Source organism: Anas platyrhynchos, chromosome Z, assembly GCF_047663525.1.
Source record: "Anas platyrhynchos isolate ZD024472 breed Pekin duck chromosome Z, IASCAAS_PekinDuck_T2T, whole genome shotgun sequence".
In the NCBI taxonomy this organism is placed as follows: Eukaryota; Metazoa; Chordata; class Aves; order Anseriformes; family Anatidae; genus Anas; species Anas platyrhynchos.
This window is the reverse complement of record NC_092621.1, coordinates 35,885,233-35,908,821: the sequence shown is the minus strand read 5'-3', so window position 1 is coordinate 35,908,821 and position 23,589 is coordinate 35,885,233. Positions and strand designations below refer to the sequence as shown.

At 38.7% G+C, this 23,589-nt stretch overlaps 1 protein-coding gene across 8 annotated transcripts in view; it reads right to left on the bottom strand.

Annotated features, from left to right (window-relative positions):
* CNTLN (centlein) overlaps positions 1-23,589 on the bottom strand; it is a 201,307-nt gene that overhangs the window by 68,546 nt on the left and 109,172 nt on the right. For all 8 annotated transcript variants that reach the window (XM_038171270.2, XM_038171266.2, XM_038171267.2 and 5 more), the window contains 3 exons: positions 8,512-8,561; positions 3,357-3,439; positions 240-760 (listed from right to left, as the gene is read on the bottom strand). In XM_038171270.2, the coding sequence (XP_038027198.2) occupies positions 240-760; positions 3,357-3,439; positions 8,512-8,561 (654 nt within the window). The remainder of the gene's footprint in view (positions 1-239; positions 761-3,356; positions 3,440-8,511; positions 8,562-23,589) is intronic.

Here is a 23,589-nt window from a genome sequence, read left to right as displayed (position 1 = left end):
AGCATTGCCTTCTTTTGGGTTTCCTGGCACCTATTCAAATACTCATGCAGTTGTGGCTAATTTTGCATGCAAATTTCAGTCAATAAGCTCAGAACAAGACCTCCCAAGATATTTCAAAGGATCTGACAGTATTTTTTTTGAATACCAAATCAACAGTAGTTGAAATTCAATCTCCATTTGCTAGTGCTTTACATATGCACAGTGTCCCCTCTACAGGGCTAAGTTAATGAGAGCCGTACCTGCTTTCACTCACATCCTCCCAGCCGTCCTTACAGAAGTTCTCAAATACATTACTCATAACCTTGATGGACTGTTTGAGAAAAGCTCCATGATGTCCCAAAGAGCTCTTTTTCTTGGCTGTTTTTAATTTAACCTTGGTGCCTGTTATCTTGCAATTACATTGCCCAGAGGTTGCCACTGCTTTGGCTTCACCCAGCAAACACTTCAGCTCCTGCGTTTGACTCAGCAAATCTTCATTTTCCTTTCTCAACCTGTTAGCTTCTGCCACTTGCCTCTTCAAACAAGTAGCTTCTTTTTCCTGCTCATCAATCACTGCCTGAAGTTCTGTGTTGTCTCTTTTCATTTCACAAATCTGCTTAAGTAGCTTTTCCAGCTCTCTTTCTCTTGTGTCTGCATCCTCCTTTTGCACTTTTAAAGACGATTTTAAATCATTTTTCTCCTTCAATAAGTCCTTATTTACTTCTTTCAGTTTCTTTAATTCCCCTTCAATAGTTTTGCATCTTCTTTCTAGTTGTTGTACCTAACAGAAGTAATTCAAACATTCATAATATTTTAGCCTATCCAGTAGAGAAAAAACTGTTTCAAAACATATTTATTATATGACAATAATATTACACTAAGCACAAGGACAAAAGCAATCTAAAGTACTTAATTTAAAAATAATTCTAACATAGTGCAAATGAATACATTTTAGCTGCAATAATACAGCTGTTGAGCAAAGGGCAGATGGTAAAAGAAGTTAAAATTCCAGGCAAAGTGACACAGAAGTTTAAGTATGCTAATGAACGTTCCCGATGCATCTTGAGCTTGTTACTGATTTGGTTATACATACTAATTGAATTTAAATAAACACTTTAAGGCAAACTATTTTGAAATACAGACAATTTTGCATTAGCTATCTAAATCAACATGTTCTTGGATGTGTTATAAATATACAACATAGTTGATCTTCAAAAAAATTGTAGCAAGAGATGTTGGAAGCTCAGCACTTGACTATGAAGGATGAAATGCATTTTCTATTCAAAGAGAGGGAAAATCTATCCTATTCTAATAAAGCACATTTAAAGCTTCTCAATTATATACTTCTAGGAAGCATATTCTACCTATATAATGCATATACTTTGTTTCTGAAGTTCTTTGAAGTTTATATGTATTCAAGGCCATGAACAATAAACTGATTCTCAATGTTCTTCAGGACTATTTGCTCAAAGTTATTCAAACTAAACCTCACAATTTTCAGAAATAAGGGGAAACTTTAATTTCAGCAGATCCTAAAACAAACATCAGTTCTGTGAGATGTCCTCAGAAGCTTGCAAAAGCCATCAGTGAGTTTTGTGCTCTATAAACACTAGTCATTTTGGAGAAATACTTCTGGGTGGTTTTGTGCAAGCTCCATCCCCACTCTTTCACTACAGGAATTAATTCTATCCATTAATTTTTATTTTTTTTAAACTTAAAAAAAATCCATAAAATGGATATGGATATAATTCAGATAAATGAGAGGTCTCAACACAGAGGGAGCAAAAGCTGCTCAAACTTCCTATGTGTTTGTGAAGTTGATACCAAATTTTTGAGTTTGATAGCAGACATTCAATATGCATGCATATCCATTGCTACTTTCTTTGGCAGAAATTCATAGCACTCCCACGATGAACAGAGACTGTCTTATGGTTACATAAACTTATCAGATGAAATCAGGAGTAAAAGGATTTTTTGCACGTGCTTCAGTGAAATCAAGATTTATGATTAAACTACTAGTTTTTCTTTTCCTCTTCAATGGTAATGAGTACCAGCACCTTTCTTCAACCACTTTCCTAAACTGAGATTCTGCTATTGTTTTCTTAGATGTTTAGAGCAACCTTTTGCGCTCAGTAGCACTTAAAGTCATGTATGACAGCTGCAAGGAAACAAACAATGAATAGCTTCTACACCTATCCCTAAGGAACCATCATAACTCTGTATATCCATGGAGATAAAAATTATGTAGTAGTTGGCAAATAAAATTATAGTTCTGAAATATAGATGATAACCAAGCATAAACTGTGTGACATTTCAGATGGTAGTATTCAAATTATTTCAATTACTCACTCTACCTTAAGATAAATGAATGTGAGCACTTCCTATTCTGTGTGTTATTATTTTAACATGATGTTTGTCATTCAGTAATAACGAGATGACAGCCTTCATTGCCTGACCATATGGCAAGTGTTACAAGTATATGCAATCACATCATCTGCTGTAAATTACCATACTTCCTACAAGTTAATTCACAAATAAAAAACAAATAGACATACCCAAACTGACATTCAAAGTTATAGATTTGTTTTTATTCAATTTAAGAATGCTTTTAAAGATTTATAAGTAATTAAACAAATATTGTTTTGCAAAATGACAAATAAAAGGTATAATACTGTTTGAAGGATGTCTTTTCTTTGCAGCAAACAAAACATATGGTAAAATACAAGTGAGCCCTCTTAAGTGAACACCTGTTAACATACTAAACTACTTGTGTATATTACAAATATCAATACAAATAGCAACTAGTTAAGAGCATCTTGCTAGCGTACAAAGCAGAACATGTAGAATGTTGAGCAGTAAAGATTACATACGCATATTTGCTAAGCCAGAGAACATGAAATGCATCCTCCACTATTTTGTGAAAAGTGATAAACCCACAAATGTAAAAAATACGTGCATATGCAATGTCCTAAATTTTATATAAAACAAGCATGGAATTTATCACTATTATGCATCTGTTTTATTCTGTTACATGAGATCTCTGTATATTAATACCTGCTATCATGTAAAGTTAAATACTCAGCAAATGAAATGCAAAGTTCTGAACTTGGAAGTGGCAAATGCTAAAGATAATGGAACTCCTAATTTTGATAATCTGTTAGCTTCTATTATTTTACCTCTAACCATACTTTTAATTTACTGCAGTTATGTCATCCACATCCACAGCTAATTCATGAGAATTCATTTTTGACACAATTTTGTAAATCCATATTTTTGAATTACGAGAGGAGACTCATGGCCTAAATTCATGAGTAATAGCTTATATATATGATTCTTATGCTAGAATTTAGATCTATTTCCTGGGGTTGCTACCTTACCTTCTGTAACCTCTGATCGGAACTGTCTTTCTTTGGAGTACTGTTCTTGACCCCATCATCTTCACTACTTTTAAAAAGTATATCTACAAGAGAATAGATAATACATCCCTAGCAGAGAATAAATAATACAATGTGACAACTAGCATTTCACTAAAACAATATCTAGACATTTTAAGGAAATGAATTCTTCTGCAATTTTTTATAATACATTCTATTTTCTTGACAAGCATTTTGGTCAGTTTTTAAAGAGTGACCTCCTTTCAAAGTGTTCTGTCACGTAATTATGAATCTTTGCAGCATCACAGTATGTTTTTTTTTCAGGGTGCAAGCTTTTTCAAAGGTACAATAGATCTGCAGGTTAAAGATGCTGTACTTTCATTCCCATTTTTATTCCTTTATAGACTATTCCCTCTATGGCTTAAAAGCAGAATTCATTGCCTTTTTATCTACACAGTCACTACCAGTTTTGTTCTCTAGGTCTTGTCCCCTGCTAGGAGGATCAGAGTGATTGGTGAACAAAGCAAACAGTAACAGAATTAGGATAGATGAAAACTTTAAACCCCCTTTTTGTTAAGTGAAAGATCATGTACTTCACCAGATAAATCACGCAAACCTTTCCATCGTAATGCTGTGAATTCATAACAATTAGAAATTGATACAACTAATGAAAATGAACATGACTCTAAGCATCACTCTCAGAGACAACTATGTACTTTCAGTACGAAAAATCACAGAAGAAAGGACAACTTAAAAATTACATCTATATTCAGAGAACAGGATGTTAAGAAAAAGTTTATTAGTACATGTAGTAAATCAGAAGTAAAATATGTTCTATTTAGATTTGAACTGAGAGCTTACCATTCACGAATTTCTCACTGCTTACAGAAAAGAGCAATTACACACCTCAGAAGGACCTTTTTTATTAGAATATTAAAAACATTCAAAAACAACAACAACAAAAAACACAACACTGTAAAAGCACCATAATATTCATGTTTCTCTTCTTCCCCCCAAATTAACTTTAAGAATTAATCTTAAGGGATAAGTATCTGTGCCACATGGTGAAGGTCTGCTTTAGAAGTATCATTTCAAACTACCAGCAGACACTGCAGGTCACTTAAAAACTTTTGATTTATAAACAAAGGAAGTGTAGAAGAAAACAGTGTTACTCTCTGTAGATTCACAATCCTCTTGATATAAACAGTGACTAACAAGTTTGTTAGAGTGAATTAGACCTTTCTTTTGTCTTTGGAACATGTCATGGCCAATTAATACTTCTGTATTCATGAAATAAATGGAGCACTATTCTAAAGATAATAAAAGCTGAAAAAGGTAAAACTATGCATCTGGGGAATATGTACCTTTACCTTGATATTAATATGTTAGTTCCCATGTTATTTCAGACTACAGTCCCCCAGCACAGTGGTACTGCATACATTTACAACATTCTTTAAGTAACACACAAAGATAATATGAACATGCTTTTCATCTTTTTCTAAATATTCACTCATTTGAATGTCTGCTGTAGCTTTTATATCAGCATTTACTGTAATCCAGTGGAAAAAAAATAAAAAAAAAGATTTACCATAGTCAAAGAAACTGATCAAAGCACACAAGGTGTTATGTTTATTATGTGGATGTATTAAAATAAAATTTACAACTCTATCTATAAATAAACATATTATATGCAGGAGAATAAAGAATACTACTTCAAAATAGAAAAAAATGCACACATTCAGTATTAACATAGAATTCAAAAGCAAAATAAATAATTAAAAAAAAAAAAGGCAAAGGTCACTGATGCATAACCCTTTATATTAAGCAGAAAATAAATGCCCTATTCAACCCTTTCCTCACCTCCCTCTTCTCTCCTCTCCCTCCTCCCTCCCCCCCCCCCCCCTTCTAATTGATATGTAATTGTTCACAGGAAATGGTTAGGGAGGCAATGAAACTGTATTGCTTATAATTTGGTGCCTGTCTAAGACAGCAGGAAGATTCATCACATCAGTCTGTTCAGTAAGATATAGGATCTACCTACCATATTCCTACTAGAAAAAATACCAAGTTATCCCTCACGGAATAGACCCCACAAGTCATAAAACCCACAATCTTCAGTCAGCAAATTATGATGGCCTTACATAGGTAAACTTAGGTCCCACCAAAACAAAATAAACAACTGTGCAACAAAACACTTCATTTCTAATTAATAGTCACCGAAACTGTTCATCAAGTACCTTGGCATGGCTGCCAAGATGATACTTGCACAAACTCCTTTTACAGAGAAAAAAAAAAGCTATCAGATTTTTATTATTTTTTAGGAGTGGTGTCAGTCATAGAACACCTACGTAAACTCACAACAGAATGAGATCCTAGACTCAAGAATGCACCAAGGCAGAAAAGCCACTGTGTTACTGATTTCACAGAATCACAGAATTGTAGGGTATGGAAGGGACCTCAGGTGATCATCAGGTCCAACCCCGCTGCCAAAGCAGGTTCCCTAAAGCAGGTTGCCCAGGTAGGCATACAGACGGGCCTTGAATATCTCCAGAGAATGAGACTCCACAACCTCCCTGGGTTGTTCCCATGCTCTGTCACCCTCACTATGAAGAAGTTCTTTTCAGCACCATCGTGTGATGATGCTGAACTTCCTATGATCCATTTTGTGGCCATTGCTCCTTGTCCTGTCCTCACAGAAAGACCACTGTGAAGATCAGAAGATGAGAAACTGTTGTCACTTATAAACTGGGAACACGACAGATTGAGAAGGACTTTCAAAATGAAAGAAGTCTTTGAATCGCCTCCCTAAAGAGACAAAGGGACAACAGCTTACCCGCTTTTAATAAGGTGATTGCTATTTTTCTGAATGGGAATAGATGGACCTATTTTCTTGCTTTTGGAGGAAAGGGCATGAGTCAATGCCAACACATTCTCTACAATCATGCACATTCTCTACAATCATGCATGTGTAATTATGTGAACAGTGAGGCAAATATTTGGATTTCATGAATACTGAAAAATAATTTGCATCAGCAAAATAGACAACTCAGACAACTGAGTTAGAACAGACAGAAACTGGGAATGACAAGAGTATTTTTCTTTTCCCAAACTTTCATTCTTGGCCAGTAGGGTTTGAAAATGGTACAAAATGCAACAAAGCTATCCATCACCTCCTGACAAATACAACTGGTATCTAATCAAGTAAAACAATAGTCCTTAACATTTTTAATCCAAAGAAGCTCAGTTGCTTTTTCCAGAATTTACTCCTTGATGTTAGAATGTCTGATGGAAACAGGTAGCTGCTAAGGTGGAGGTGAATTCCATCATTGTTTATAAGCTGGGCAATTTCTTGTCAGGTTTCCTTTTAGAAAAGAAAACACATTCACAGGCTGCCAACAAGTGTATTCAGGCCATATCAAGTTCGGTCTCTCAGCAAATGCCAGATAATAGTTAGGACATTTTACTTTCATTCAGGAAGATGAAGGGACTTAAACCCCATTTTAGGGCAGAGGGTACATGGACCTTTTTCGTTCATGACCAAGAATTTCTCAAAAACACTCATTTATGCTCTAAGACAGCCATCCAGCCTCAGTCTTTTTAGCATATTCTTCCAGAAAATGTCAATCAGCTGATGAAAGTGTCTACAGCACTGCAATATCCTAGCATTTGCAAAAGGAACAACATGGAAATTACTTTTTACAGACTGGATGAGTAAGTATTCTCTTATACCTCAGTTGGTAAAAGTTTGGAAATGAATGGAATCAACTCAGCCTTGAGTACTAGGAAAACATGTTGCCTAATGCATATCATCAGACATGATTTTGTAACTTAGCAAAAAAAAAAAATCCAGTTCATCTAAATGATACAACAAACAACAACAGATAAGGATATATTTTAATCTAGAAAGATAATGAAAAAAAAAAAAAAAAGACTAGCTGCTAAAGCGCTAAACATGTCAAGAGCTGGCAGTTTCTGGGATCTGACTGTTTTTTGGAAACACATGGTTATTGCTCAGCAGGCCCTCAAGTCTTTCTCGCTGCTGGTTGCCTTTCCACTTCTCTTTGTGCAAAGACTGACTAAATTGGCAAAAACAAAACAGCGATTTTTAAAGTTGGCATTTGAAACCTTCACTAGGTTCCTTAAGCTCTATCTGGGGTTATGAAAGTAACACATATGAAGTAACACAAAAGAAAACAATGACGCTCCATCATTAGCAGCTGAAGATTTCCACTCAATCTTACATGATTTATAAAAAAACTAACAGTAAAGGGAAAAAATGTTTTTGTACATTCAATTGCCTGATGTTATAAAAAAAAAAAAAAAAAAGAAACAGAAAACTGCAGAAAAATGAGATCAAGAATGGTGAGGCTTTATTTCCAAATCATGGCTTTTAGTATAGTACTTCCCCAAGACTTTTACTCTCTCCTTTTGAACAAAACTGTGCAAAAGGAATTCACCACATACCCAGTTGAACTGTAACTATGCATTGTTGAATACTTCTCCCAAAGCATTCAAGAACAGCAAACAATACACCAAATCAGAATGACAAAGAATCTGTGGTAATATACTACCTATCTGACTAGGAAAGAACCACCTTCACCGAACCATCAACTACTGTACAGTTTATTAAGTTATAACAGAAGTTATCCATGAACAATTCTTATAAGATTTCCACCATTCTAACTTCATTTCAAATCCACATACTTTGTGAGACTAGTATTAAAAAAGAAGTCTGAATGAGCATGAAATTTCTGTATCGTTGTACTGCAAAACCCATTTCAGATTCTGGCGAAAGCTTCATAAACAAATAAACATGTTTTAGATTTTACACACACACACATATATATACATAGATATTTTAAACATAAAAAAAAATGTATATGTTCTGCACACACACAAAATAAATGTAACAGTTTATGCCTACATGTAAAAATTATTGATTTCATAAGTATATGGGAGACCAAAGGGAAAGCATACTTTTAAATAAGACTATGTATTTACGAATAGAAAATGCACGTTCAAGAAAAAGAAAAAAAAAAAAAACACATTTGGAGCGAAAATAACCTTAAGACTAGTATTTCTATTAGCCTATGTATATACATATAAAATACCTGTTTCTTGTTGCAAACATAGTTGAACTCCTGTATTCTAAACTTACCCATAGATTGGTGTACCTTCATCTGATCTAATTCCTCTTCAAGATTTAGTCTTCAAAAGAGTAAACAGAAAAAAAGTAAGAACGATGAAACAACCATATATCTGCCACTGAGACTATTAAAACAAATTTAAACCAAAAACACGTAAATATATTGAGGGGAAAAAGTTGTCAACACCCAGGAACTCTTCTAATTTGATGACACCCAGCATACTTCAAACATAAAGAGTCATTAGTACAATAGCTCATTAAAACTTATAAACCTGAATTTATAAAATTCAGATGTAATGTTGGTGGTAACATACACTACAAAGTTTCAGCTAGTCCTTTTTAGGTAAGGAAATACCAGAGCTAAAAACATGGAATCCTGTTTGTGGAGGAGTAAACGGTAAGCCTCAGGGGAAAGCACCAGTCCACCTTATACGGATAAATCTTACCATTCCTCTCTGTCCAGCAACTATTTGAAAAAACTTATTGACAGAATCTGTCCCTGCCTTTTCTAGCTTTGATCTGCCACTATATTACTAGTATAGTCTATTCTGTAGTATCAAGCAGCTAAGGTCTGTACTGCAAATCACATGAATTACTGAAGTGGTGTTTAATGTTTTATAAAATTACTTATATATAAAGTTGCCAGGATAACAATGCTAAAGCTTCAAAGTCAAATTGGGAAATGCTAGAATTAACCATATTACTTTGAATGGCACATTTATATTTGTGTTTTCTGACCTAATCTTTAAACACATAGTTGTAGACTATTTTAGCAATAAGATGTGACCTTTTTTAGGTTAGGATCCTACAGAACAGATAGCAGTCATTTAATATGCAGAATTTACTTAAAATATAACCTCACACCCTGTACACACACACACACACACATTATTGTAGGTCTGCTCTGAAGGCTGGATTGCTGAACTCCTCACAGCCTTTTTTGGTGTACTCAAAACAGCAGCAACTAAATGCTTCATAAGAGATTAATTTTCTCTACAAAATCCCTCTGAGATGAGACAAAAGAAAATCAGGACAAAATACCTGCTAACTTCAGGAATGGGTTTAAAAATGAGTCTTCTGTTTTTTAAAGCACTTTATATGTTTAACGCTTTTCTCAGCTGTAAATCTAAGTACTGCAATTCTCATCCCCCAGTCTCACTTGGAAATCATCATAAATACAAAGAAAATGAGAAACACACACAAAAATAAAGTAACTTGTTTTGCATGACACATGACTACAGTTATTTTGAGGATCACTCAGCTTCACAGGTTGACTTTCTTTGCTCTTCATTCACTCTCCATGCCTCAGTCATCATTAACATTGTAATAAATGACCACAGTGGCCTTTACCCCTACACTAACTGCTTCTCATTGCAAGCTACTCACCTTGTGAAATGAATGGCATGCTACATACTTGTAAACACATTGCATATATAATTAAAGACTATATTTAACATTGTATGTTCTCTATGTACAGAGAACAGGAGGCTGGTAGAGGCTGGTGACAACGGGTGTCCTTCAGGGGTCTGTCTTGGGACCAGTGCTGTTTAATGTATTCATCAATGACATAGACAGCGGGATCGAGTGCACTCTCAGCAAGTTTGCAGATGACACCAAGCTGAGTGGTGTGGTTGATACCAAAGAAGGAAGAGATGCCATCCAAAGGGACCTGGACAGCCCGGAGAAGTGGGCCCATGTGAACTACATGAGGTTCAACAAGTCCAAGTGCAAGGTGCTGCACCTGAGTCAGGGCAATCCCAGACCTGAGCACAGACTGGGAGAAGAATTCACTGAGAAGGTGAGTTCTTCTGAGAAGGTTCTGCAAAGAAGGACCTGGGGGTTCTCGTGGACAAAAAGCTCGACATGAGCCAGCAGTGTGTGTTTGCAGCCCAGAAGTCCTAGGCTGAATCAGCAGAGGAATAGTCAGCGGGTGGAGGGAGGGGTTGTGCCCCTCTGCTCTGCCCTTGTGAGGCCCCACCTGGAGTGCTGCACCTAGGTCTGGGCCCCCAGCACAAGGATGTGGGGCTGTTAGAGGGGCTCCAGAGGAGGGCCACAAAGGTGCTCAGAGGGCTGATCTCCAGGAAGACGAGACCTCTCTGTGGCCTTTCAATACGTAAAGGGGACTTACAAAAAAAAAAGATGAGGGTGACTTTTTCACAGGCAGATAGTGATAGGACAAGGGGCAATGGTATTAAACTGAAAGAGAGAGATTTAGATTAGAGATAAGGAGGGAATTCTTCACTCAGAGGGTGCTGAGGCACTGGCACAGGCTGCCCAGAGAAGTTGTGGATGCCCCATCCCTGGAGGTGTTCAAGGCCAGGCTGGATGGGGCTTTGAGCAGCCTGGTCTGGTGGGAGGTGTCCCTGCCCGTGGCAGGGGGTTTGGAACTGGATGGTGTTTAAGATCCCTTCCAACCCAACCATTCTGTGATTCTATGATATGAATGCAAGGGAGTGAATTAAAGTTATTTTAGAATCCTTCCTGTACCTTTCTCTTCTGACCATGTTAGTTTTCAGCTTTAAAAATATTATTTGAGGGAACACATTTATGGACATATAAACGCACACACTTGTATACTGACCCCTTACAGACTAGCTAAGTGGCAAACAAACAATACTTGTAAAAGATTTTTAAAAATAGTAAACATAGACAAAAATTTTTAGAGTGATAAGAGACCTGGAAGCAAAGAAATCATCTGAAATAAGTAAAGGCATGGGTTTATTCTGTGACTATTTTAAGCACTTCCAATTAAATTCATTTGTCTTTGAAACAGACTTCCACAAAAGTTACGGTATATCTCAGCTGGAAATATTTCAGACTAGCCTAGAGAAGAAATTGCAAGGTATAATACAGGATCCAGTCCATATAAGTCATTGAATGGCTTGCATGAATGTTAGAAATGGTCCCATGGGCCATCCATGGGTCCTGATGGGATGCATCCTTGTGTGCTAAGGGAGCTGGCAGAGGTGATTGCCAAACCACTCTCTATCATCTTCAAAAGGTCTTGGAGAACAAGAGAGGTTCCGGAAGACTGAAGGATAGCCAATGTCACTCTGGTCTTCAAGAAGGGCAAGAAAGAAGATCCAGGAAACTACAGACCAGTCAGTCTCACCTCTGTTCCTGGAAAGGTGTTGGAACTTGTTCTGGATGCCATCTCCAAGCAATTGGAAGAGAAGAAGGTTATGAGGAGTAGTCTGCATGGATTCAGCAAGGGAAAGTCGTGCTCGACCAATCTCGTTGCCTTCTATGATGGCATCACCAGCTGGGTAGATGAGGGGAGAGCAATGGATGTCATCTACCTTGACTTTAGCAAGGCTTTCGATACTGTCTCTCATGACATCCTGATAGCAAAGCTGAGAAAGTGTGGGATAGAGGAGTGGACAGTAAGGTGGTTTGAGAACTGGCTGACTGGCTGAGCTCAGAGGGTGGTGATCGGCGGCGCAGAGTCCGGCTGGAGACCTGTGACTAGTGGTGCTCCCCAGGGGTCAGTGCTGGGTCCGGTCTTGTTCAACATCTTCATCGACGGCCTTGATGAGGGAATAGTGTCTGCCCTCAGCAGGTACACCGATGACACAAAGCTGGGAGGAGTGGCTGACACACCAGAAGGCTGTGCTGCCATTCAGCGAGACCTGGACTGGATGGAGAGATGGGCAGGAAGAAACCAAATGAGATTTAATAAGAGCAAGTGTAGAGTCCTGCACCTGGGAAGGAACAACCTGAAGCATCAGTACAGGCTGGGGGACGACCTGCTGGAGAGAAGGACCTGTGGGTCCTGGTGGACAACAGGTTGACCATGAGCCAGCAGTGTGCCCTTGTGGCCAAGAAGGCCAATGGGATCCTGGCGTGCATTAGAAGGAGCGTGGCCAGCAGGTCAAGGGAGGTGATCCTCCCCCTCGACTCTGCCCTGGTCAGGCCTCACCTGGAGTACTGTGTCCAGTTCTGGGCTCCCCAGTACAAAAAAAGACAGGGATCTCCTGGAAAGAGTCCAGTGGAGGGCCACTAAGATGATACAGGGCCTGGAGCATCTTTTCTATCACAGAATCACAGAATCATCTAGGTTGGAAGAGACCTCCAAGACCACTGAGTCCAACTTCTGACATAACACTAAACTATAGGTCCTCCACTAAACCATATCACTAAGATCGACATCTAAATGTCTTTTAAAGACCTCCAGGGATGGTGACTCCACCACTTCCCTGGGCGGCCCATTCCAATGCCTAACAACCCTTTCAGTAAAGAAGTTCTTCCTAATATCCAACCTAAACCACCACTGACGCAACTTGAGCCCATTCCCCCTCGTCCTGTCACCAGGCACGTGGGAGAACAGACCAACCCCCACCTCGCTACAGCCTCCTTTAAGGTACCTGTAGAGAGCAATAAGGTCGCCCCTGAGCCTCCTCTTCTCCAGGCTGAACAAGCCCAGCTCCCTCAGCCGCTCCTCGTAGGACTTGTTCTCCAGGCCCCTCACCAGCTTCGTCGCCCTTCTCTGGGCCCGCTCAAGCACCTCGATGTCCTTCTTGCAGCGAGGGGCCCAAAACTGAACACAGTACTCGAGGTGCGGCCTCACCAGAGCCGAGTACAGGGGGACGATCACCTCCCTAGCCCTGCTGGCCACACTGCTTCTGATACAAGCCAGGATGCTGTTGGCCTTCTTGGCCACCTGAGCACACTGCTGGCTCATATTCAGCTGACTATCCACCAATACTCCCAGGTCCTTCTCTGCCTGGCAGCTCTCCAACCACTCATCTCCCAGCTTGTAGCTCAGCTTGGGGTTATTGCGCCCCAGGTGCAGGACCCAGCACTTGGGCTTGTTGAACTTCATACAGTTGACCTCAGCCCAAAGTGTGGGAGACAAAGGGATTTGGCCAACCTCTCTTTTCAGTGGTTTGTGGGGACAGGACAAGGGGCAATGGCCACAAAATGGATCACAGGAAGTTCTGCACCAACATGCGAAAGAACTTCTTCACAGTGAGGGTGACGGAGCACTGGGACAGGCTGCCCAGGGAGGTTGTGGAGTCTCCTTCTCCTTTAAGGCCCGTCTGGATGCCTACCTGGGCAACCTGCTCTAAGGAACCTTGGCAGGGCGATTGGACCTAATGATCTCTTGAGGCCCCTTTCAACCTCTACATTTCTGTGATTCTGTGAAATGCCCAACTGAGTCATTTGACCAGGGCTGGATCCATCCACCACCAGTGCTCTGTCTCCAGCAGAGGTAAAAGCAGATGTTACTTCAGGAGAGTGCAGAAGCCTAACTATTTCTACAGTCTGATCCCAATTTTTCCATACTGAAAATGGCACCTAAGCACTTCCTTTTTTTTTTTTCTCTACTTTAACTGGCTCTCTGTTGCTAAAAGTATCTCCTCCAATCCAACAGAAATGTGATTTCTTTATAGCCTTTCATGTGTAGCCTTGTCAAAGGCTTTTAGAAAATACAGGTTAGATTTTATCTATGTGGTTACTGTCACCCTTCTGCAATTCCAGTAGGTTAAGAAAACAGTTTCCTTTTACAGAAGTCACACTAGGTCCTTCCCAACAAAATTGAGTTGATCTGTGTTCATTGATCTCTCTCCCTCTCCTTCCATCTCATTTTAAGGACAGACTACCATGTTCCCAAGTATGGAAGCAGTCAGGCTTACTGGTCTGGAGCTCCCTCTGGAGCTCTTTTTGTAGATGGGATTTAACAGTGGCAACATGCCGGTCCACTGGCACAGTGGCTGTTTACAATGAGGTTCCAGTTCAGTAATTTCTACTTGAACTTCCTCATATTCACTGGGTGTGAAGATATTACCATCAAGACATTAACAACTGGCTTATCTACTTGGCCTCAGTATTGCTGTATGGTTATTTCAAACAAATCTAACACTTCTGGTCTATCTACTAGAAAGAACAGAGGGGCTGTTGACATTTTCCTAGCATCTTCAGCAGAGAAGGCTGATGCAAAGATTCACTGACATACTCTTTTATGGCCTTGTAATCCTAGTGTATCCTTTTACCCTGTTACCATTAAGCAAACCTAAAAGTTTCTTAATTGGCTTATTTTTCACATCATTTAAGCAGAATTACACTGACGTAGTTTAGGCATCCTTAAAAAACACTTTTGAAGAATTCTTTTAGCTTTCTCATCTTTCTTCTTGCCTTTAAACTGACATTTTTATTGGTTTTCCTGTTTGCACCAAAACAAGCTTAAGCTTTAAATGTTGTGTTGTTTGTTTTTTTTTCTTTCTATGTGGTCCACATAAGCTACCCAGTTGAGCTGCTTTGTTTTTTGTTTGGTTGATTGTTTTTATTAACTCTTAAAAAAAATTGCAATAAATATTTTAGTTGGGTTTCCAATTTATTACCTTTCTTAGCAGTCTCCAATTGTCTATAGGCTTTCTGTCTTGGTATGGGGGGGAAGACATCTACTTGCTTCATTTTTGTGTGGTTCTCTTTCTGGAAAGTGAATACTGACAGCTCGCTTGACTTGGTCTGCTCTCTTCTGCTAGTATTTAAATATAATTTAAATATATATATACATATATATATATATGTAAGAGGCAAACATCACTTGAACCCACCTTCACTAAGGCCTGGATATGGGGAGCTACAGGCCTCACCTCTGCTCCTAGGAAAGTTACAAATCAAATCATCCTGGAAAATGTTTCAATGTTTCTAGCCACATGATTGTCAGGAAGGTGATTCAAAACAGACAGTATGGATTTATCAAAGAAAAATCTTGCTTGACTAACTTGACTGCCATCTAGAAAGAGATGATTAGCTTTGAGAATAAAAGGAAAGCAGGTGCCCTGCATACACTGAATTTGTCCAGGCCTCTGAGAGAGCCTCCCACCTCCTTACTGCTAAACAACTGAGATGTAGAATTGCAAAATAGGTGAGATTTCTGGAAAATTTTCTGGATTGCCAGGCTCAAAGGGTTATGATCAAACGTATCACTCACAGGGATACATACCAGAGCTAGAACTTTTTAACGTCTTTACGAAAAACCTAAATGATGGGTTAGGGTACCTCCCAGCAAGTTCACAGATTATATAAAGCTAAGAGGAGCAACTGAGGGCTGGACAGCTGCTATTCAGGAAGACTTCAACAGGCAGAAAAAATGGGCTGAAGGGAACCTCATGAAGCTCACCAAAGGCAAACTCCTGCCAGAACAACCCAGTGCAACAGTACAGCCTCAAAGACCTCTAGGTCTGAGCAACTGGTTGAATATGAGTCAACAGCATGCCTTTGTGTCATCTTCAATCTTACTATGACTTACTTACTATTAGAATATAGGGCTTTAATTCAAAAAAATACATACTGCTGCCATTTTTCTGTAACAGTTGTATAATGCTACACTTAAAAAATCCTTTTTATACTGTACCAGTCTCTAACCATGTAATCCTTCTCTGTTGTTGCTGCAAACAGGGACTACAACATTCCTGGGCAACACTGTATCCCACAGATTACATTCCTTCTTCCAGGTCTCCAAGATACCTAATGTGTCAGGATTGTCACCTGATGCCAAAAAGTTCAGCTGATTTTTTTGGCTTCTAGCAGTAGCATAGACGTCCTTGTATATCATTTCTTCATTCTGTTGCTTAATAAGCCAGTCAACTAGTACATACAATATCTTTAGAAAGCCTTCCTTATCTTTTGTAACCTCCCACTAACAGCACCAGCTTCCATCTATCCTTAAAAGAGTCCATTTGATACAGACACTTTCTTGGTACAAAAGGATGTACATAGACAGCAGGACTCATCTCTTTGTGGCCTCCTCATCTAAGAGAACATATTCCTCCATGCAATAGCACATACAGAAGATGTCTTCCATGTAGATAATGATACATGTACACATCACTGTGTAACAAACTGAAATAATTACATCCACTAGTGGGACTGCTACCTGCATCCTGAGCTAAATATTTCTTAAATCGAAGGAAGCTTATGCAGATACACCTTCAATTTCTGATCTAACTACTTTCCTATCCTATCCTTATTAGCTAGTGAACTGTTTGCTTGGTTTATTTAATCTCTGAAGTACTACGATCTTTCTTTCATAAACTTTGTAATTCTTCAATGCAGAGATTATGCGACTCAAGGCCAAAGTTAGCATTGAGCTAAGAATTTAAGTAATCTAAGAACATACTCTATACTGTTTCTTACCCAATCTTTTCTTTTTAAAAAATAAATGTACTTCAGCATGACACCTTCAAGCCTTATCTGCTCCAAAACTTTAAGACAAATACAGTGCTAACAAAAAATTAATGTATAATCTGTATGGTTTTGGTGAATACCACACTAATTTTACAAATTCAGAAGACAACAAAGGAAAATGCTGTCTCTTTATAACACGACTGTCTGCATTCAACTATTTATTTTTTATTATTCATAAATCTTTTTACATTTCAAGATAAAAAGCAGTGCAATACCTGCAACATGAACCACATACAAAAGCAGTTAGCCCTTCCTTTTTTTTTGTTGTTCCCAACTCAGCAGTAAAATGTGCTCTTATACATGTGAATATTTTTTGACACACTGGTCTAGCTAGTATTTGTATATATAAAAAAAGCATCTGTCCAATCTAGTTCAGTTGTCTACAATTCACAACAAGAATACTATAGCCTGCATGTTTTGTCAAAAGAGAGCAGCTCAAGAAAAAGAGGAAAGGATGTAATCTGGTCTTCTTTGCAGAGGTAGTATGATTGCAACTTTCCCCAGGAACAAGTGAATATGATCAGTTGGAGGAAGCATCAAAGAAGGGTCAAGTGAGAAACTTCCTGAGGAACAAGATGGGACTTTGAGGAATTCAAGGTAACTGAAGTCACATAAAACTGCTCAAGTATAATGCAACACTCAAAGAAATGATTCAACCTGAAAAAAAGGAATGGGGGGGAGGGGAGAGAAGTACTTTTGACCCTTTCATTTACACAATCACCTCACTTTAAGAAGATAGTGTTAGCTTGTGTCTAGTGGAATTTACAGTTATCATTTGAAAACCTTTGGTACATTTTCTTAAAACTGTATCTGTCAAGACAAAACGGATCTTCATCTGGGCTTCATCCTGTACCAGATTAGGTACTTGAAGAGAACTGTGATCCAGCTGCATGGATTCTAGTGACATGAGATGCCTCCCTCACTTACTAAGGGTGAAAGAGGGATTGCCTCTGCAATCCTTCATCTCAGAGGATCAAAAATAAGCTCTGTGTGTGGTAATGAAGAATACTAACCTACTAGAACTAGAGTCAGAACAGCAGCATCAAAGTTCAGATACTGTGAATAACAGCTTTCAAAACTCTTAGAAGATTAAGACAGTATTTGCTATAATTATCTTGAGCATATATTCACTGATTTGCTGCAGTTTTTTGCTTGGTCATTTTTGATTAACACATCAAAAATGGAAAGAAAAAACGCTTAAGGTTTTGATACTAACTGAAAAGGGATTTTTTTAGGGCATTGAAAAACTTGTGTTTGATTTACCAAGTGCTGAGCAAAGGGCATCGTGTTTATGTCATCTGAAAAGATCCAAGACATAAACTGAAGCTGAGAGACGGAATCTTTGAAGATATTTCTACAGTGGAAAGGTAGTTTCTCTGTAAAGTGTTTCTAGCTGATTATAGTCTCGAGGCACAGATACTGAAAAGAATTCTTTCAACATTAGTACATGCCTCCTCCATCTTTGCTAGTAGAAGTACTGAGAGTTAAGGTAGGCAATTTTGAAGACGATGTATATTTTAGATGTCTCGTATAAATCTCCATATAACTGTGCTTTTGGAATTTATTTATTTACTTTAGGATTGATCAACAAATTTCATATTTTACAATTACATACAACTACAAGGCTGACTTTTAAAAAAAAAGAGTAGCATACTTTAAAATTTTTGAATGATATCAAACATTTTTTTTCCTCTTAAGCAGTTTTAAGAAAACAGAAAAATTATCTTTTCACTTTATGATTCATTATCTTTCCTGTTTCAGATTATAATAATGGGTAGAACAAGTATTTGAGCATCTCTTCTCTCAGTAGGGAAATTCATCACTTAGGAACTCTGTGAGAAGAACAGATCTACAAAAATACGGAAACAGTCAACTGTCTGCTTTATAAAGCAGTAACACAGAACACAGAGGATGCTTTCAGCTTCACAAGTCTCCTAAGGACAATATTTACTTGAAAAACAGGGTGTTTCCTAGCTCTCTTTTTCATAATAAGTATGTTTTTGCTTAAGCAAGCAAATACAGAAATATAGCATACAACATTTATAAATGCTGTAAGGGAAAAAATATTTTCTTCCATTTCTTGCCTTTGTAAAAGTAAATTCCAGGTCCTTCACCAGCTTTGTAGCCCTTGTCTGGACATGTTCCAGGGCCTCAGTGTCCTTCTTGTAGAGAGGAGCCCGAAGCTGAACACAGTACTTGAGGTGCGGCCTCACCAGAATAGGGGAATGATCACCTCCCTGGTCCTGCTGGCTACACTATTCCTGATACAAGCCAGGATACCATTGGCCTTATTAGCCACCTGAGCACACTGCTGGCTAATGTTCAGGCGAGCATCAATTAGCACCCCCAGATCTTTTTTGTCTACACAGCTTTCCAGCCACTCTGTTCCAGGCCTGTAGTGCTTCATGGGGTTGTTGTGGCCAAAGTGCAGGGCCTGGCACTTAGCCATGTTGAAACTCATCCCATCATCTTCAAACTTGCTGAGAGTGCACTCAATTCCCTCGTACAAATCATCAATACACATATTAAAGAGGATGGGCCCCAACACCAACCCCTGGGGATCACCACCGGTGCCTGGTCACCTGCTGGATTTTACTCCATTCACCACCACTCTCTGGGTTTGGCTGTCCAGCCACTTTTTAACCTAGTAAAAAGTGTACCTGTCCAAGCCAATGGGTTTCCAGTTTATCCAGAAGAATACTGTGGAAGGGCTTTGCTGTTCTAAGTTATATGGTCAGGGAAGAACTTTCAACACCTTCCCAGCTGAGAAGTCAACAAGTCCTTGACCTAGCAGGAATCAGCACCTGAACTCTGCAGGAATCTGACTGGCACTTCCTAGAAGGCTGCCAGTATCTTCTAACATGGCAGATGAGGAGAAGAATCATGTCTTTGTTTTAACTCTGTAAGCCAATATTGATGTATTCATAATATCCTGAGAACAACCTCAACATGTTTTGCTTACTACTGATAACATGACGAAAGTCATTCTTCTTCTCTGCATCACATATATAAAAAGGCACCTAAGAGGAGCAGGGAATGGCATCCTGTTTTATGTACTAACTCTTCATTTATATTTTTCAACTATGATTGTGCCACAGCCTCATTTGGCAATATTAAAAAAAGGATGGGTAAGAAATTCAAGGAGATCAAATCTATCCATTTGATTGTTTATGCTGGTATTTCATACATCTTTAAATGTACTGACTTTGACTCATAATTATTGTATTGGCTCTTCCCATATCATCCAATGTTCTGAATTCTATTTTATCACAATATAATAAAGGAGGAGTAACCAAAAGTATTATTTTCATAATACTCAAATATTTACCCACTTGGAATTTAGAAATAGGTAGCATAATAAAACATGTACTACAGAATCAGTTTTGCCAAAGGAATTACTTCTGATTTCTTTTAGATTATAGCTATGCATCAGCAAGAAATTCTCTATAACATTTGCTTACTTATCAAGTTACTTGAATAGGCGAAATGCTCATACCATCTGCATATAAGCAGGGCTTCTGCAAAATATACCTTCTTGCTAGAACAAAATTTCCTAGTACTCATCATTTTTAATTGTCAGCAGTTCTAAAGATACCATCAGGAGCCCTCACACAGCTCCAAATCTAAGGTACACGTACACATGTGCACTTGTGTCTCAATGCATTAAAGAAATGGTAATTTAGAAAGATAGACTGAACTATAGCATAAACTTTCTGCTTGCAGTTATCAGTTTAAATGGCTCCTTCCTTCGAGAGTTACTGACCCTAGGTTAACCCATTGCCAAAGGATTGTAGTTAGTCCTCTAGCAAACCACTGCCTCAAGAGTAATACACATCCCGTAAGTCAGCCATTGCTCATCAGCAGCTTTTGGCATTCACAGGTAAGGCCAACAGGAGACTCCTACACTTCTCTGCATACAGATAAAAGGAATTAAGAGAGCAGGCTCATGGTAGTCTAAAATAAACATCCAAACAAACAATAAAACTTTTTTCCCATTTGTCCCAGGGAATTTTATCTGGAAAATAAAACCAAGCACAGAATCTATTTTCTAATAGAGCTGAATACGTAAGAAGGTATAACCCACTGAGGAAACTGACTCCTTCCCAAGGATTACAGGTTGTAAGACTGCAGCAGGATGACTCTTTGGAGAAATAAGCAGAACCAACCACAATCTCCTAATACATACTGTTGCTGTTGTGGACAGATATCAGGGGGCTAGTCCAGGAGCTGCTGCAGTTAGGAAAGCCTTCCTCTAAGTCCAAAAGGTACCTGGCTGCCTTTTCAAATGTTTTCCTCCAGAGTCATTTAAGTTTGTTAAAGACTGGAAAGCCAAATTAAGAAGAAAATCAAACAGAAAAAAAAAAAAAAAAACCCTGTTAAAAAAGTTTTGCACTTTTTTTTTATCAGGGTCCTTGAAAAGGGACGCTAGTGTTGCTTATTACTGTAATGAAAATAAGTAAGTTTTAAAGACACTGAGTCAAAGTAGTGCAAGAGTATTTTTTTTTTTTTTCTTACAGAAAGCTTAAGTCAAATAGGTTAAAAATTCTTGCCAGTATAACAGGATAATGTAAGAAACTGTTTTCTTTCCCCCAATAAAAATAATAATAATAATAATAATAATAATAATAAACAAAGGAGCTTAAGAAGAAAGACAGCAGGTCAATGTGGAAAGGACTTCTAGGTAAGCAAAACTGAACAGTACTTTCTGTCCATGAATCTTGAAAAGGGTAAAAATCCTATTCTGTAAAATCTGAGTAGAACGCACATGCACGCTAAGCATACTTTTGTAAAGAGTCTATTAAAAACAAACAAACAAACAAAAAAAAAAACAGGAAGAGGCTCTGGTAAACCAGAATGGGGAGTCTGACATGTCATAATGCAAACGATAATTTTAATTTTTCATTCCAGAAAAATTGTTTAAGAGTAATGAGAACCAAACTAGGCACAAACTTTATCCAACATCTGATATCCCAGTCTGACAGAAATTTTTTACTTTGTTTCTACAGCATTACGATTCAAGAACATTTGCCTGCAGTAAGGGTAAAATACGCTTTTTTCATGGGGCTGTATATTTATGTGTCAACTGACAGCCTTGGGAGGTGAGAGTAAACCTTGGAGCAGGTGTTTGATCTAGACTGTATGAGAGAGCAAAAACCATTACATATGTCTGGGGATAATGCTGCCAAAAGAAGAGTAAAGCAAAAAGTACTAGCATTACTTACATTTTGTGAACATTCAAGCTATCCAAAATGATTTACTAGAATTTCTTTACAGCAAGAAAATTGTAAACTTACAGTTTACACAACACTATAAAGAAACTTGCATTTTTAATTAGCCAAGGAAATGGAATATTTGACTATACAGAGTCAGTGAACTATCTATCTTAGGTCATACATTCACTCTGCAAAATATGTCTTTATCATTCTTGTTTCCCAATTCAGTCACTCATAGGATGGATGAAAATTGCAGGAAGCGATATCTGTTGGTGCTAAGTAAAGTCTGTCTGATTTACAACCCACATTCAGGAGTGAGAAAGAATAAAAGCAACTTCTCCACACCAATCCAATGTCTGTTCACATACCAAAAATTGAACAGTACCATTGTTGTCAAGAATGAGCTTTGAGATATGTTTCAAATTAATAGTCACTTGGAAACCAAGGACACACCAGTGACTGGTGACTAGTTCCAACATACGGCACATCCTTAGCCTATAAAAGAACAGTCAAAAATCCGGCTTACATTTTTTTTTACCTTCCCTCTAATCTTTTCTTTGTTTCACTGTAGCATGAAATTCAGATGATGAGAAGATGGTTTAAAAAAGTAAATCATGCTCATAATTTTAATTTGTACTTATTTGTTCTTTCATAACAACGCTATCACAACAGCCTCCCTCACAGGATAGGAGGATTCACAACCTCCTATAGGATTCACAACCTTCTCACTATGAAAGTTCAGTACAGTTTAACAAGATACATTAAGTACTTTATTTTTATATATACTTCCTGGTTTTATATATTGGGCAACCATCAATGGTATTAAATTCAACCAGGGTAAATGTCAGGCGCTGCACCATACACACAGGTGCAGGCAGAGAGACAAGTGGCTGGAGAGCAGCCCTGCAGAAAGGGATCTGAGGGTGCTGGTCAACAGCAGGGTCAACACGAGCCCGCTGTGTGCCCTGGCACCCAGGTTTAATGCACCCCAAAATACACTGGGGTGCATTAAACACAACAGAGCCACCACAGAAAAAGAGGTGATTCTGCTGCTTTATTTAGCATTGGTGTGGTCTTGCCTTGAATATTGTTTACAGTTCTAGGCTCCAGAATAGAAAGTGGGTGTTCAGGCACTTGAAGGCACCCGAGGGAGGGCAGCAGGGCCGGCAGGAGGCCTGGAGGGCATGCTCCCTGAGGAGAGGCTGCACACACTCGGGCTGTCCAGCCTGGAGAAGAGGAGGCCGAGAGGCAACCCCACGGCTCCCTGCAGCTCCCTGGGGAGGGAAAGCAGCAGGGAGGTGCCGGTCTCTGCTCCTGGTCACCCATGGCAGGGTGCATGGGCATGGCACAGAGCTGCACCAGGTGAGGGCCAAGCTGGGCATTAGGAAACATTCCTGTGCCGTGAGGGTGGTCAGGCACTGGGACAGGCTTCCTAGCTGGGTGGTTGGTGCCCTGTGCCTCTCGGTGTTGACGAAGCATTTGGACAATGTCTTATTGATTTGTTTTAACTTTGGGTTAGGTCAAGCCATGTGCTTACCAAAAGTACAATACTTCATATTCCTAAAACACTCCGATAAATCTACAGAAATCACTGTGACTGAACAGCAGTGCAAACAATATAAAGGGTCCTTGCTTTTCTACAACATCCACTTTTTTTTTTTCATCTCAGACAATGCACAAAATT